The sequence below is a fragment of the Notolepis coatsorum genome (genome assembly GCF_963971535.1).
Source record: "Notolepis coatsorum genome assembly, chromosome: 8".
NCBI classification, from domain to species: domain Eukaryota; kingdom Metazoa; phylum Chordata; class Actinopteri; order Aulopiformes; family Paralepididae; genus Notolepis; species Notolepis coatsorum.
Genome location: NC_140172.1, coordinates 35265484 through 35283143, shown reverse-complemented (window position 1 = coordinate 35283143; position 17660 = coordinate 35265484). Strand labels below are relative to the sequence as shown.

The window sequence follows — 17660 nt, the reverse complement described above, 5'->3', positions numbered from 1 at the left end:
TGTTCAATAGCTACACATAGGATAATAAGAAAGTTCAAACAGTCGATTAAGCATAATGTTGGGGAATAATCCAATGTAATACTGTATATGGGAGCACATTTATCATATCATAGACACACATTACAACCTGATAGCTTAGTATCCCTAGGGTTTGTTCCTGGGAGTAACCTTGAGAAGGGAGACATAGGATCTCTGTGGTGTCCTGTAACCCACCTGACCCTTACTGCATGAAGTGTGGCTCTTGTCAATCTGGAGTTACAAAGATAGGCTATAGTCTTTCATGTGATTTGAAAGGTAGTGCAAAGAGTATTAGGAGCAGATCTCCCTGACAATATCTAATCCACACCCATTCAACACACAGTCATCATGGAGGAACATAGTTATTTATTACCAAATCAGGTGGACAGTAGATTTAGTTAAGACTCATTGTGATATGCAAAGATAATGATTAAATTAAGGACCTATAGTAGAAACAAGTTGGGGATTATGTTATGTTGTCTCAGAGCAGATGTCTAAAGGTCAATCCTCAATAATATTTGTTTTTACTTTGTTAACATTAGCTCAGCACTGCACATGGACAATATTGGCACATAGGCCTACCCCAGTAGTCAAGAATAAAATGAAGTCAAGGGCCAATACCTTCTGGTTAGCTATTGGTGTATATCACAAAGTTGGGGAATACACTGGTAAGGGCAACATTACCTTAAAGGGTGGGAACATAAATAGATGCTAAAGGCAGGCTACTTTTAGAGAACTTATTCTGTAGAAAGGCCAGGCTGTTGCTATGGTCACACACACACACACACACACACACACACACACACACACACACACACACACACACACACACACACACACACACACACACACGCACGCACACAATTTCCTGTTTATCAATTTCGTCATCAAATTCTATTGATGTTATTTGCCAACTTGCATACTTGCTTGCTCACACAAAGAGGACAAAAAACAATACATCTAGCACAAATTATCTCGTTATTATACGGTCTATGCCTCAAGCATTGATTGATTGAAAAGTGTATTAACAGATTGCAGAATGGGTACAGTACAGCTCAATACATACAATTGTTAAGAGGATGCAGACCTGAGAAAGACTTTCGTCTTGTTTCCATCAGGGTCCCCCATTTTCAATTCATCATATGACACACACGACATACAGATAGACAGTACTGCTACATCTATACATTTATGACATACCAGATTTTCAAATACAGTACTGTTTGTGATACTAAAAAAAAATCCAGAAAAAGAGTGTATATACATTTGACATAGAAACTGTGCATTGGAGGAGGTTGGGTAGGTGGGGTGGGGCTGTACATTGGAGGTGTCAGAGGCCAAACGGCGCTACAGGGATAAAATTGAACTCCAGTTTGAACAAGCTGACTCTAGAGCTATGTGGCAGGGGCTCAAAACGATGACAGACTACAAAGGCGCCTCCCTCAAACTGAACAGTGACATCTCCTTAGCAAACGACCTCAATACCTTCTATGCGAGGTTTGATGCTGGTAATAACAACACCAGCTCACAAGCCTCGGCAATGGGGGGGGGGGGGGTCGGCTGCTGATGGAGGCGCAGTGTTCAGGGTAACAGAGCATGAGGTGAGGCGGACCTTTAAAAAAGTGAATATCAGGAAGGCAGCAGGTCCGGACGGCATCCCCGGCCGCGTCCTAAAAGTCTGTGCCAACCAACTGGCCCCAGTATTCACTGACATATTTAACCTGTCCTTAGAACAGGCTGTCATCCCCACCTGCCTGAAGAAGTCCACTATTATCCCTGTACCCAAAAAATCCAAGCCTGCTTGCCTCAACGACTACCGCCCTGTAGCTCTCACCTCCATAGCCATGAAGTGCTTTGAGAAGCTAGTAAAGGGCTACATCTGCTCCTCCCTCCCCATCAACATGGACCCCCTGCAATTTGCATACCGCCCCAACAGGTCCACGGAGGACGCCATATCCCATGTGCTGCACACAGCAGCATCACACCTGGACAAGAGGCAGGGGAACTATGTGAGAATGCTATTCATCGACTACAGCTCGGCATTCAATACCATAGTCCCCTCCATACTCATAGCCAAGCTCAGGGACCTGGGCTTGGGCTATGACCTCTGCCAGTGGGTCTTGGACTTCCTGACTGGCAGACCCCAGGTGGTGAGAGCAGGCAACTGCACCTCCTCATCCATCACCCTCAACATAGGGGCCCCCCAGGGCTGTGTTCTGAGTCCCCTCCTCTACTCCCTGTACACACACGACTGTGTGGCTCAGCGGAGTAGCAATACAATCGTCAAATTTGCTGACGACACAGTGGTGGTGGGCCTGATCTCTGCCAACGACGAGAGGGCCTACCTGGAAGAGGTCAAGGTCCTGGCGGGATGGTGCCAGGAAAACAGCCTCTCCCTGAACGTCAGCAAAACAAAGGAGATGATTGTGGACTTCAGGAGGTCGGGGGTCAAGGACTACAGCCCCCTCAGCATCGACGGGGCACCGGTTGAGAGAGTCAACAGCTTCAAGTACCTCGGAGCCCACATATCCGAGGACTTGAAATGGACCATACACATTAACAGTGTGGTGAAGAAGGCACGACAACGCCTCTACTTCCTCAGGCGCCTAAGGAAGTTCCAAGTCAGCCAGAAGATCCTTAAGAACTTCTACTCATGTACAATAGAGAGCATCTTGACCGGCAACATCACCTCCTGGTTTGGGAATAGCACTGCAAAAGACCAAAGCAGACTACAAAGAGTGACACGTTCAGCCGAACGCACAATTGGAGGGGGGCTCCCCACCCTCCAGAACATTTACTACAAGCGTTGCAAGGGGAAGGCTAAGAGAATTATTAAGGACTCGAGCCACCCGAACAACTGCCTCTTTGAACTGCTGCCGTCAGGCAAGCGATACAGGAGTCTCAAGGCGAGCACAGAAAGACTCAGAAGTAGCTTCTATCCCCAGGCCATCAGGCTGCTAAACGAACAATGAATGAACACTACACAACAACAACCACCAAACACACATAGCACACACATCCACACGCACACACTCACTTTAAACAAACACACTGTAGCACCCACTACACACACTTTATAGCACACACCCACTTTAAACAAACACACTGTAGCACCCACTCCCCACACTTTATATTTATGGATGAAGGATTGCACTACAACTCGTACACCTTACTGTAAATTGTACCTAAAATTGTACCTCATCCCATTTCTGCTTTGCACTAGATAGTACTGTACATTAGTACACTGCATAGTTGTGTATTGTATATTATATGGTAACTCAGAACATTGTACATATGTCTATACCGAACAACTGTGACCTCATTTTCTTCTTCTAAATTCATGCTATATTATGTTATTATGTTATTTGATACTATCTTGTCTAGCACAGTCTCTGGAGCGTAACAGTAAGAAGCATTTTGTATGAAAGTATTCTGTACTTCTGTATGACAACTATTAAAGAACTTGAACTAGAACTTGAACTTGAGGTGGGGGGGGGGGGGGTTGGGTAGGGGACACACACTGTACATTGGAATACTGACATACATTTGACATAGAAACTGTACATTGGAGGAGGTTGGGTAGGTGGGGTGGGGTTGGGTGGGGCTGTACATTGGAGGTGGGGGGGGGGGGGGGGGGGTGGGTAGGGGGGGGGGGGGGGGCACTGTACATTGGAATACTGACAAAGCCATGCTTGGTCTTTATTGTACAACTGGGTTAGGACATTTGTAGGGGCCAGTTTCGAATTGCAGTCTCCCGTAGGTGTTCTTTGAGAGTGTTTTTGAAGGTGGGTAGTGAGCTATAGCATTAGCAGCTATACTAAATGATCGATATCTATTTATCTGCTTTAAACCATACTCATATCCACGTCATAAAGCACCCAATCAACGCTTGCTATTACAAAAACAGCATTTGAAAACACCGTCAATTGCATTATTATGAATCGGCCTTTAGCCTTTAGTCATTCAGTAGGTTTTGTGATCTCAGCCAGCTAATCACCCAACCCACACGTGTATGTGAATCAACTCAGACTACCATTGACCTCATTCTGACCTCCGACAAGTCCAAGATCTCCAATAAAGGGGTTATAGCATGCGGGTTAAGTGATCATTATATGATATTCTGTACCCGAAAAAAACTAAAACAAAAGGCTGGCTGCCACAAAACAGTCACATCTAGAGACCTCAAAACCTACTCTAGCGAGGCCTTCAACCTTGAACTGGAGAGTCTGGACTGGTCAGATGAACTCAATGGTACACTGGTTGAAGAAACATGGCTTGGTTTCAAAACCAAATTCTCAACAATACTAAACGACATGGCCCCCCTAAGAACCACCAGGGTAAAAAATCGCGCTGAGCCGTGGATGCACTCCGAAATACTGGCCGCTATGAAAACCAGAGACAAAAAATGCTCTGAGTTTCGTAAAAGCCAGTCAAAGCTTACTAAAAGCACGAGCAGTGAACTCCAAGCCCACGTGACTGAACTCAAACTAGAAAGAAACAGACTAAGAAACGACGTAAACTCCATGATCAAAACTGCAAAAAAGAATTTCATCAATGACAAAACTGAGGAAAACAAAAACAAACCACGTGAACTTTGGAAATTACTCAATAATCAACTAGGATGCAGTAAAAAACTTAAAACCAGATTCTCAAACATAAACATAAAAACGGACAACACGCTCATCACAGACAAGCTGGATGTAGCCAATTACTTAAACATTTTCTTCACAAACATAGCCACAACACTGGTAAACAAACTACCCTCCCACTCAGGGCTTTATGGGGTAGAACACATAGTAGCTTACTACAAAAATCTAGGGGTCCGCAAGGACGACTTCAAGCTGGAAATGGTAACAACAGATGAGGTACTCAATAAACTGAGCGCCCTCCAGCCTAACAAGGCCACTGGCCATGACAACATCCCCTCCAAATTCCTCAGAGACTCAGCAGCCGCCATCACCCCAATCATCACACACATAATAAACCTCTCCATAAAACAGGGACACGTCCCCAAGGACTTCAAAATTGCGAGGGTGACCCCTCTGCACAAAAAGGGCAGCAAATTAGACCCAGGCAACTACCGCCCTGTTTCTATTCTCACCTCCATCTCGAAAGTCATGGAAAAAATAGTCTACGAACAGGTCGAAAAGTACCTAGCGGAAAAAAATCGAATCTACGAATTCCAATCTGGCTTCAGAACATCCCACTCCACTGACGCATGCCTTCTCTATTTGAATGACCACATCAAACAAGAGGTGGACGCAGGCAAATACTGCGGCATGGTCATGCTGGACCTACAAAAGGCCTTTGACACGGTCAATCACTCCATTCTGATTGACAAGCTAAAAGCAATTGGTTTTGATAGTCTATCAGTGAGCTGGATGCAATCCTACCTTGAGGGGAGGGAACAGATGGTGGAGGTAAACGGTACCCTATCCCCCCCCCTCACAGTGAGCTGTGGTGTTCCACAAGGAAGCATACTAGGACCGCTACTGTTCCTAATTTATGCAAATGACATGTCGTCAGCTTGTGACTGCAACTTGTTCCTGTTTGCGGATGACTCAGCCCTGCTGGTCTCTGACAAGAACAAGTTACAGGTTGAAAAAACCCTCAGCTCGGAACTAGGCAGAATCTGCATATGGCTCGCTGATAACAAACTATCATTACACATGGGCAAAACAGAGTCCATTCTCTTCGGTTCAAATAACAAACTCAGCAAGACCGACGGCTTCTCAGTTACAGTGGGTGACAATATTGTCACAAGGAAAGATGAAATTACCTACCTGGGTTCCATCCTAGAGGCTAATCTCTCCTGTGACAAAATGGCATCCAATGTAATAAAAAAAGTCAACCAACGAACTCGATTCTTGTACCGGATCTCCTCTCTGGTAAACAAGAATACCCTGAAGACTCTGGCAGGAGCACTCATTCAGGGGTACTACGACTATGCTTGCACCTCATGGTACCAAAGCACCTCAAAGGCGCTAAAAACAAAATTACAAACATCTCAAAACAAACTGGTCAGACTACTGCTTGACCTTACTCCTAGAACCCACCTCACCCCTGCCCACTTTGACAACCTAGGATGGCTTAGAGTAGACGACAGAGTACAGCAACTAGCAATGGGCCTGGTCTACAAGATACACTACACGACCAAGGTACCCATGTACATGTCAAAATACTTCCCAAAGGTCAGTGAATACCACGATCACAACACCAGAGGGAGCTCCACAAATCATGTTAAACCCAGATTCGGCTCAAATAAGGGACTAAACACGTTTCGCAATTATGCCACATCAATGTGGAACGCCCTACCCAAAGCTGTAAAGGAATGTGGATCACTACCCACGGGAGACTGCAATTCAACACTGGCCCCTGTAAATGTCCTAACCCAACCCCCTCCAATGTACAGTCATTTACCTAGTATGGTTTTGTCAATAGTCCAATGTACAATTTTGTTTGTTTGTACAGTGTCTCCTCCCCCCCCCCCCCCCCCTCAATGTACAGTTTTACTTGTTTATATAGTGTGCCCCCCCCCCCCCCCCCCCCACCTCCAATGTAAATTACCCAGTATGGTTGTCAATATCCCAATGTACCCAACCCCCCCCCACCCAACCTCCTCCAATGTACAGTTTCTACGTCAAATGTATATACTCCCTTTTCTTGACTCCTTCTGTATCACAAACAGTACTGTATTTGCAAATCTGGTATGTCATAAATGTATAGATGTAGCAGTACTGACTATCTGTATGTCATGTATGTCATAAATGTCCTGATGAATTGAAAATGGGGGACCCTGATGTAAACAAGACGAAAGTCTTTCTCTGGTCTGCATCCCCTTAACAATTGTGTGTATTGAGCTGTACTGTATTGTACCCATTCTGCATCTGTTAATAAAGTTTTCAATCAATCAATCAAAGCAGCTGCAGTACTTATATTCACCACTAGATGCCACCCATATACACATTGAATAGACTTTGGTGACGTCACTTTTTTAAAAGACATAAGCCCGATTGGTCCTTGAAACTCTCGCCGGGTGCGGTGGCGCGCGCCTGTAATCCAAGTTACTGGGAGGCTGAGGCTGGCGGACCGTTTGAGCTCAGGGGTTCTGAGCTGCAGTGGACTATGCCGATCGGGTGTCCGCGCTAAGTTCGGTATCGATATGGTGCTCCTGGGGGAGCCCGGGACCACCAGGTCGCCTAAGGAGGGGTGCACCGGCCCAGGCCGGAGACGGAGCAGGCCAAATCCCCCGTGCCGCTCAGTAGTGGGATCGCGCCTGTGAATAGACACTGTAGCTCAGCCTGAGTAATACAGCGGGACTCAGTCTTTTCATGTTTTTTTTTTTTTTTTTTTTTTTAATCAAACCTTTATGCCACACCATTTATACGTTCACACTGCTTGCTCAGTCTGACTGGGTGGTTTCAACAACATCACTCTCAGACTCTCTTGATAAAGATATGTGAAGAGTGATGTGAATAAATAGTGCCGTGGTCCATCCTAACTTAAATCCCTGTCAATGTAAAGAGACATACATTTGGTTATTTTGACCAAATATTACAACAAAACAAGACAAAATGGCATGTTCATGACTGCCTCCTACTGGATATCTGGGGTAAATACAACCATTTTTCTGAGCACTTTCCAAAGACGTTCAATAGTAGGCACTGTTTCACCAACAGACAGTGTTGCGTTTCTTTTCATAACAAGACACAGTAATAATAAACAACAATAATAGACAGGACTTCATAGATAAATGTAACCTAACGCTTTCACTACCAGGGTTAACCTTCTGTAGTGTGGTAGTGAAGGGTTAACATTCTGTAGTGTGGTAGTGAAAGTGTTAACCTTCTGTAGTGTGGTAGTGAAAGGTTAACTTTCTGTAGTGTGGTAGTGAAAGGTTAACCTTCTGTAGTGTGGTAGTGAAAGCGTTAACCCTTCTGTAGTGTGGCAGTGAAAGCGTTAAACCTTCTGTAGTGTGGCAGTGAAAGCGTTAAACCTTCTGTATTGTGGTAGTGAAAGCGTTAAACCTTCTGTAGTGTGGCAGTGAAAGCGTTAAACCTTCTGTAGTGTGGCAGTGAAAGCGTTAAACCTTCTGTAGTGTGGCAGTGAAAGCGTTAAACCTTCTGTAGTGTGGCAGTGAAAGCGTTTCTATTTGTTAATTGGCTCAGTTGTCATATCATGAATGTCAAACGGTAGTCTTTAGAAATATTTCAGCTACTGTATAAACACAATACTGTGAGTGAGTGAGTGGAGAAAACAAACATACTCTAACGCAATCAACAAATAACACAGCAACTTGGGTCTTGTAAGGTTTTATTGTATCTTTATCTAAAATAAAAAGACAATAACAACACCCATCACACTTTGCATGCATGTGTTATATATAGAAGTTATATCGGATGTTCAGTCCAGCTATTCACGAATCACGATGGTATTTGACGAGCACAGGATAGGTGGTGCCTATATGCTTCTGGTTGTAGTGGTGGCACACAATCTCCACCTCGTAGAAACTGAACTGGACCTTGACGCGCTCGTTGGGGGAGGTGAGGAAACAGAGGGTGTAGAGGGCGAACTCAAACTCAGGACTGACGCCGATGAAGATGCTTCCTTTGGGCTTGATGCCGTTCTTCCAGCTGAACTGTAGTGCCAGGATGTGTTTGTTCTCATCGGGCTATGGAGAGAGAGGGAAGGGGTTAAAGGAACTTGCTGACATTATGGGAATTGCACTTGCCGCCTTCTCCAGAGTCAGACTAGAAGATAGATACCAATCTCCTCTCTGTGCGTTCAGTAGAAAGCCATCCAGCTGCAACCTAGCCTAGCTTAGCACAAATGAATGGAAGCAGATACGGATCACTAGCCTAGCTTAAAACGATGGGAGAGGTGTTAGTTAGTGGTCCGTATCCACTTCCATTTATTTGTGCTACACTAGGCTAGCTTGATAGCTTTCTACTGAACGATGCATTGATATCTATCTTCTTGTTTGACTCTGGAGACAAAGGTAAGTGCATTTCCCATAATGTTGGCATGTTCCTAACAATAAATAAACTAACATTATAATCAAGGAAGAAGAGAGACGAGTGACACACAAGCAACATCTCTTGTGGGGATCATTTTCCACTTAAAATCTTAGTCTCTTTTTTTTTTACCACAAACGTGTCACATTGGAGGGAAAAGTGTATACAATTGTCCTCCAGTTTCCTCCCCCAAAAAGGCATCTTAGCAATATTAGTATTCATCATTGAAAACAAGGGGGCGTTATCTTACTGGCGATAAAGCTCGGTTTCAGCGACGTCAACAAAGCTCACAGGCCATTTTGTGAAAATGTAAGGACAAATGTAGAAACCGTGTCCCATGATGTAACAAGGGGTCAGGTGGAGAGAAACAACGACGACAACAGTAGTATATTGTATGGTAACTCAGTTACTTCTATTCTGCATTGAACATTGTACATATGTATATACTGAACACTGTGTCTACGTACGTGACTTCTATTATTACATGCTATACTATTTTATTTCATACTTATCTTTTGTCTAGCACAGTCTCTGGAGTGTAACAGAAAGAAGCATTTTGTATACTTCTGTATGACAACTATTAAAGAAACTTGAACTTGAAATATCAGTGTTCCTTTAACGGAGTAGTGGTGGTGTCTGTGGAGGAATCAAGAGGAGACCGAAAGAGGAGCGAGCTGGAGAGTCTTCTAATGCCAAAGAAATATTTGAGAATAATTAAAAGATATGACCCTTCTGCTCCTCTCTTCAGAAAATACAAACTTCTATACAGTACATTTTTGATGTGAACATATACCAGACTTGTGTATTCATGTATATGTATACCTAACTAATGACCTACCTAGCCAATTTCTTTCAACAGCATGACGATTGCATAATCATTGTTCTTATTTTTCCTGTATGAATATTGATATTAAAGGGAGATATCTTCACAAGACATTTTTGGCTTCTAATCTCTCCTCCACAATGTTTTAACTTGCTCTTATTTCTAATGTATTTTTTTATTTATATGTGCAAATAAACGAAAGTTATTAGAGACACAAATGTTAGTGTTGAGGTGGTCGGTGGCAAGATATTGTCACCAATCAGATACAAAAGAAAGAGAAGGACAAAAACGAGGGGGTGAACGAGAGACGAGAGTCAGACACAAGCCGTACTGGTCGGTACAGTGTTTCCAATCCATCAGGGCTCAGATAGGAAAGAAGAACCAGGGGAAACTGGACAAGAGATGAGAGAGGGATAGTGAAACAATTTAGTTCAAGCAGAAAGTGCACTTTCTCACCAGGGTTCTGAAAGAACAAGGTAGGCGAAAGAAAGGCTGAGCAAGAGTTGAAAATAAGACAAAAAGTATACAGGTGCTTTATTATGGGATATGAAATGAAGACAGGAAAGATCAAAGACAAAGTCAAGCAGAAAAACAATAGACAGAAACATACAGTATATCCCACACCTGGATGAAAGGATAATTCAATACATTTTTGAACGATTAAAAAAAAAAAACGAAATAATAATTATAACATGAGATTAAATCATAATATGATTAATATCGGAAGTGGATATGATTTTCCAAACATTTTCAAGGGTACCTTACAGGGACACAGAGGCATACAGTACATTTTACCTTGGGGGAATTTGCATTGACACTGTAGCCTTTGTAATCAATATGTCCCAACTTCTCTTGTAAGTACAGCTGGATCCAGTTGTGAAAACCAATGACAGTCCGTCCTCCTCTGGTCTCGCCGACGAACACATGCTCGAACCCTGAGGAGTCTGGCCTGGAGAGAGACGTGAAGGGAAACATCACATTTATGGTAAGATTACAATATATTTGTATTGTACTGTTGAAGGCTTGTCGTCTTCTACATGATCATCGTTAGCATACAAATATGTTTAGCACCGTGCTAGTGCAGAAGACAGGTCTGGCAGAGTCCATTAGCACGGAGTAGCAGAACACATTAGCACTGACTAGCAGAACCTATTAGCACTGAGTACTATAGGGGAACGATGTTGAAAGATGCAAAACAGTGAAGCAGGGAAGAACAATTAAATGACTGTAAGTACGTAAGTAAGTAAATTGTAAGTTACTAACTACTGCTTAGTAAGTTACTAACTAAATGACTACCTAAGTAAATTGCATTACATTTCTTCTTTCACTCTGGAGCACATGCTAACAGGAAGACCGTTTTCAGGCGTCACTGAAAAAAACAAACATGTCCATCTATCTGCTAAGAAAACGTATTCATAGTGCATACAAGAGGTAAAGGGGTCCAACGTTGCATAGAAAATGGTTATGGTGCAGGAACCATGAACCACTTCACAATGTGTGTGGAATTCTAAGATACTCAATGAATAAGATCCAGCTTTTAGGCATTTGTTGCACCCCAATTGGTTGGTTTTAACATATCTCTGCATACATGGTTCATTACCTCTACTGAACATACAGTACCAAACATTGTGATGATTGGACAATCAACCAATTAGCTATGGAACATTTCTTGCACCATCCCATTGTTTGGCATTTGTGGTGCCCCCTACAGGTAAATTCTAAGAATACAACTAATTTGGGTTTAAAAAATAAAACAAACATTCTGTGGCTCCACAAAATCAATCCCCTAATCATTGTCAATGGAGCATTGTCTCATGTTCACGAATATTGACTGAACTTTCATAGACCATAGAAATAACATATTGGGATTCTTGATTTGGGCGGTGTTCCCCTTTAAGGCAACTTCCATCAGACACATCATGGCCGAGTGGCACGCTGAATTCCACCCACTTGCTGGATCCTCGCCTGGCGTAGAGTTCAAACCAGATCATGTACAGCTGCTGCTTGAATTCTTTGTTATCTTTTGGAGACAGGTTCTTCTCCACCAGGTACTTATGGGCTATCTGAAGACCAGAGAGGAACATCCAATAAGTATCTAATCCACCCTATCATACCTTACCTCGCTTGTATCCATCGAGGGTCCCTATTTATCAGGCGATGTCATCTTATGGGGAACAAAAACACCTCAATATTGTGGACCTTTTCTACATGTCTAAAACAGCAAACCTATGGATTACAGAATGGAGTTCAGGTAATAAGGCCCAATACAGCAAAGAACAATACTGGACAGCAGAGTATAAACGATGGGACATACTGGAACTAAAACAAAACATTATACTGTAAAGACCCCGGGTGCCTATAGACTCGCTAGCCCTTGGCTAATGGGTGGGACCCTTTAGTTGCCTGGTTAGCGCTGCCACCTGTGGTCTGGGTGATGCAGGTTAGATTCCCAGCTGCCCCCTGAATTGACCTTGAAAAAATACCTTCATTGTAGGCGTCTGGATGATAGAATCCAGGAACTTGTGATTCTCTGCCTCCTCCTCTGGAGTAACAATTTCTGGCTCGCCAGTGTCACTCTCATAGTTATCCAATAGGGAGATAAAGGCTGCAGAAAACAATGGATACAGAGACATTCAGGTCAGCTATACTGGATACAGAGACATTCAGGTCAGCTATACTGGATACAGAGACATTCAGGTCAGCTTATACAGAAACATTCAGTCCAGGTAACCCTTTCAGGTGTACAATCTCACATGTGAGATTAGAGTTTTTAGGAATTTAATATTCTAATGATGATATCACAGTGGCTACTGGCCATTGAAAGCTATAGGCCTTTTCAAACTTGACAACATAAACATTCTAAAAGGACCCAAGTTTATTTCTTGTTGCACTGTTTGCCAACATCAATAGCTGACGGGACATTAACTTGAGTCCAAGCTGTTACCCTAGCAACGTAATTCCACTGAAACCGTCTTTTAGAGTCCTAGAATTCTAAGATAGGATTTTGAGGACATTTTCAAAAAATACTTTCACCTGAAGCTGGACACAAAAACATGTAGTTCCACTGCGAGAAGCAACTGTCTCTCAATAAGGAATGAAATTCCTTGATGCCCTATAATCTTACCATATCTGACCTCATCCATAACTTCCCTACCATTGTATGAATCACCACATTCAGTAGAAAGTCTAGTCTGACTATTTCCTTTTGAAGGAGATTCCAAACATTCAGTTCTGCTCTAGTGGGTACAGTACACTATGTACTGTGCTATGTGCTACAAACAGAACAGTTCTTTGTTGTGTCTGTCTGTCTGTCTGTCTGTCTCTAATGTTATGTCCATTTAGAGGCGTGTCCCATTCCATGTAAAGTATTTCCTTCCATGAGCCATTTGTTGACTTCCCTGGTGAACACACTACGGATAAACAAGGCAGTGAGCCGTGCTGCGTAATGGCAGGTGATGTTAAGACAGGACTAGATAATAACATGACAAGCTGTGACACAATTCTGAAGGGGCTGTGAAATAGGAGACAATGGAGGGAACATCTTTTTGCAATGAGACACGCCCTTCACAATGAAGTCTTGGTTCTCAGAGGTTATATAACCCATTGTACTGTTCTGTGCGTGGGAAACACTCTCTTGAATGTTGATACAGAACTTTGCTCTATTGACGATTTTACAGTGTAAAATGACCCTTCAATAACATTTGGATTCTGAGGGTTAAGTCAAAAGTCGTCCTAACTAATTACTGTGAGTTTGCATTGTGTTTTCAAAGGGATCAACAGCAAGCTCAAAGAGTCTTGACAAAGGCTGGTGGGGTGAAAACACAAGCCACTGCTGAAATACAATGTAAAACCCTTTTCTCTCCAAAGTCTCCATTTGAATATTTCAGTCGACGAACGCTCGGTGCTGCCACCGTTGGCCGCCAATAAGATCAGGACCTTGACCTTGACCTGCGATCTGATTGGCCACTGACATTTCTGGTGCGATCTGATTGGCCACTGACGTTTCTGGTCATGTGACATGTGCGCCCAATCGCGTGACGCCTGTGTCTTTGCCCATTTCCGCCACGAACAGCATGCAAACTACCTAACGCCTAGTTTATCACTGGTTAAGCTTAGGCGACTCTTTCGAAGTTGGTTAAGGTTAGAGTTTGGAATCAGGGCTGGTGTTCTATCGCCCTGCTCTAAGACAAACTCTAACCGTAACCAACTTCGAAAGAGTGCCTAAGCTTAACCGGTGAAAGAAACAGGCGTCACACGATTGGCCGCACATGTCACACGACCAGAAATGTCAGTGGCCAATCAGATCGCAGAACGTGGAACTGGAAATGGGTTGGTAAAAAACAAGACGCTGGGGAGCTCCAGTAGGCGTGTTGCTTTTTAACAGCGGAGCAGTGCAAGAATGTGACAATTTGACCATGTGACCGCGGCAACGCGGGAGAGCGGCAGTGCGGAAATAGGCTGTCTCTAAGACAAACTCTAACCTTAACCAGCTCCTTAACAGCGCCTAAACTTAACCGTTCTAACCTTAACCAACTCCGAAACAATGCCTAACCTTAACCTTAACCTTAACCATGCCTAACCTTAACCTTAACCATAGAAAGAATATTGCCATTCTCTAAGACAAACTCTAACCTTAACCAGCTCCTTAACAGCGCCTAAACTTAACCGTTCTAACCTTAACCAACTCCGAAACAATGCCTAACCTTAACCTTAACCTTAACCATGCCTAACCTTAACCGGCGAAAGAATACATGTTAAAAAAAAAAATCACGTTAAAAAAAAAAATTTCATGGGATTCGAACTCGTCAACAACGGACCGCAGGACCGCAGGACCGCTGCGCTGCCAGGTGAGCTGAGCGCCGAATGAAAATCATGGCGGATTAGGGCGGTTACATAATTCCGCAAGCTCTGCCGCTCCGCTCTGCGGTTGCCGCGCCTGCCGCGGGGCGTGTCGCAGCCAATCAGGGAAAACGCGGAAGCAACGGCAGCACTGCTCCGCTGTTATTAAGCAATAGGCCTCCAGTAGCTCACCGCGTATCTCGGCGCCATTTAGGCGTCAGGGACAACCGTGCGCGTCACGGATCTGGGGTACACGAGTTCGACTCCCAGACTCGCCGTATTTTCTCAGAGTGTCTTTCCCCGATCTATATCCCATTCAACCTGTTTCTGTCGGTCATGCTTGACCAGAAAAAAGCGATAAACGCTAAAAAGAACCAGCTGACTGGTCAAAGTAAAAAAAAAAAAAAAAAAAAACTAGACGCTGACAGGTTAACAGTGATAGGAATGTGTTTTATTTGTGACCAGTGGTGGCAGCACAGAGCGTTTGTTGAGCTTTCCCAGAAAACCACAGAAGAAGGCTCGGCTGGAGGAATTGAAAGGAAACTTTGGCAACAAAAGGGTAATTTTATACAGTATTTCAGCAGCAGCTTGTGTTTTCACCCCAGTTATTAACGCTGCCACTATTGTTTTTAACCCAGGATTAACATTTTAATATTTGTGTGAGAGAGAGAGAGAGAGAGAGAGAGAGGAGAGAGAGAGAGAGAGAGAGAGAGAGAGAGAGAGAGAGAGAGAGAGAGAGAGAGAGAGAGAGAGAGAGAGGGGGGGGGGTGAGAGAGATGAGGAAGGGGCAAGAGAGAAAATGGGCTGCATGGAGAGTGTGTGTGTGTGGGAGAAAGAGAGGGGGTGGGGGGGGGGTGAGTCCTCAGCCCTTGTGTGGGTGAATGTAACAAGACGTTTTCTTTCCCCTATTATTTCATGCACACTTTATTCATTTTTTTAAATAATAATTTTTTTAATTAATTTATTTAATTAATTATAATTTTTTTAAAGTTATTTTGCGCATCACTCTGTTTTGAATTTGATGCACATTTGCAATGCATGAGGGTCATTCTTTTGTGTTAAATGGCTGCATAAAGCAAGCATTTGTTGACTCATGTTGATAAGAGTATTAAAACTTGAAAAAGATCCGTTTAAGGTAGATTTAGAACAGATAAAAAATATGCGATTAATTTACGAGTTAACTATGGACAATCATGCGATTAATCAGATTAAATATTTTAGGAGCTGCAGCATCACATTCGCCACAGATCTTAGGGAGGGTGCAGTCAAGGGAAGAAGAGGAACAGCTTTCTGCATTGAGACGCACCCTGTTAACAGTGAATTCTAGGATTATGTAAAGGGGAGGAAGGAACAGCCCGGTAATTGAGACGCACCCTGTTAACAATGAACTCTAGAATTATGTAACCACTGTTATTCTTAAAAAGATTACGAAGAGATGAAAGAGCTCTGCTCCACAGGAAGTGATGTTGAGAATGATGAAATCACAATGAAACAGTGCAGTGGATTGGGGGGGGGGGGGGGGGGCCAGGGGGAAGGGGGGCGAGATCATGATCAAATCAGTTGTGTAGAAGGTTCCTGTAGCATTCTAGTATTCCCAGCAGACTCATCATTGCACAGAAACACCCACCGACCCCTTACCTAAAAAAGTCTCCTTTTTGAAAATGTTTTCATCGACAAACGTGAACAGAGGATATCCCGCTCCGTCATTGTCGTCGTTCTGGGCGGCCATCACATCTCCTGCTCCAGCTTTGCCCTGAATCACACGAAGCAAGAGAGGGACAGTTATTTTAGCTTTACTGGTCTGGCTGTTGTTTCTATGTCCTTGGTTATATGGTCCTCATGGGATAATTATCTATAGTTAACTGACAAAACAATTTTTAAATGTTGTGATAGCTGCACCATCTAAAACATCTTGCATTTCACCAGAGCAACTGTTGATCATTTTTCAATACATACAAGACAAGGCCATAACCAAATCATGTTGCAGTTTGACACGGAAAACGTTGCATCCGGTCTTAATGGGTTAAAGACACATTATGGAAGATTGGTACCCTGTGGCCATGACAGGTAACTGCATCTTATTCAAACATGGAGGACAAGAGAAGACGGCAACAAAAAATAAATGTATTCAAGCGACATAACTAGAAATGAGACCGTAGCCTTTTGCGGATTTTGCGGCACTAGACGACGTACCCGACCAGAAAAGCTTGTATGGGTTTCATGCACACACACAGTTGGGAAGAGTTTCTATTGTTCAGCCCAACTTGGCCTAACTCTGTGATTTAGCTTGTAAAATGAGAAAAATAAGAATCCTGAAATACTGTAGGTTTAAATTTCCAGAGAAGATTAAATCATAGAAATACCTCATTAAAATGATGAATAACTAACTAGCTAACTAATAGATAATCAGATAGAGTTGGGTACACTTATACATAGGGGTTGGGGAAATATTTATACGGGATAGTATTGTGATACGTCCTCTCATTATACTATTCTGATGTGAAATTACCAGTATTGTCATATTTTTCACTGAACTATTTCAAGGGATATTTCAGCCCTTTTTTGGGTTTTAATTTAAGTAGCCTAATTTTACTTCAAAATACTGACATATTGCAATATATAGACTTGCAATACTTGGGCCCAAGTAGCACAATTGTATTGTATCGCAAGGTCTCTCCTACCCTCCTGATTCCTACCCTTACTTAAACAGTTACAATCCCACTGTTTACCACTAGCATTCCACTAGCATTATGTTTTCACCTGCTCTACTCTGAATCTGGTACAGCTATGGCTACACACTGTAGCCTGCAGGCTGTGTTTTGCCATATGTTTGGCAGTCAATGTCAGTTGGCTAGTGAGCACAACTTAATCCTAGGCTACTGGGACCATATCTGCCAGACCATCGCGTCCCCTTTAAAGACCAAAGGGGGAAAGATCCAAAAATGTCAGGGGTCTATATCTGATCA

At 43.2% G+C, this 17660-nt stretch overlaps 1 protein-coding gene across 1 annotated transcript in view; it reads right to left on the bottom strand.

The window, feature by feature from the left end:
• Positions 1 to 8434: 8434 nt before the first annotated feature.
• The window catches only part of endou2 (endonuclease, polyU-specific 2), a gene marked incomplete at both ends in the record, with an annotated part of 12125 nt that continues 2899 nt past the window's right edge, over positions 8435 to 17660 (bottom strand). Inside the window, 5 exons of the mRNA XM_084320370.1 lie at positions 8435 to 8689; positions 10651 to 10804; positions 11806 to 11918; positions 12339 to 12460; positions 16333 to 16447. Coding sequence (XP_084176496.1) covers positions 8435 to 8689; positions 10651 to 10804; positions 11806 to 11918; positions 12339 to 12460; positions 16333 to 16447 — 759 coding nt within the window. The remainder of the gene's footprint in view (positions 8690 to 10650; positions 10805 to 11805; positions 11919 to 12338; positions 12461 to 16332; positions 16448 to 17660) is intronic.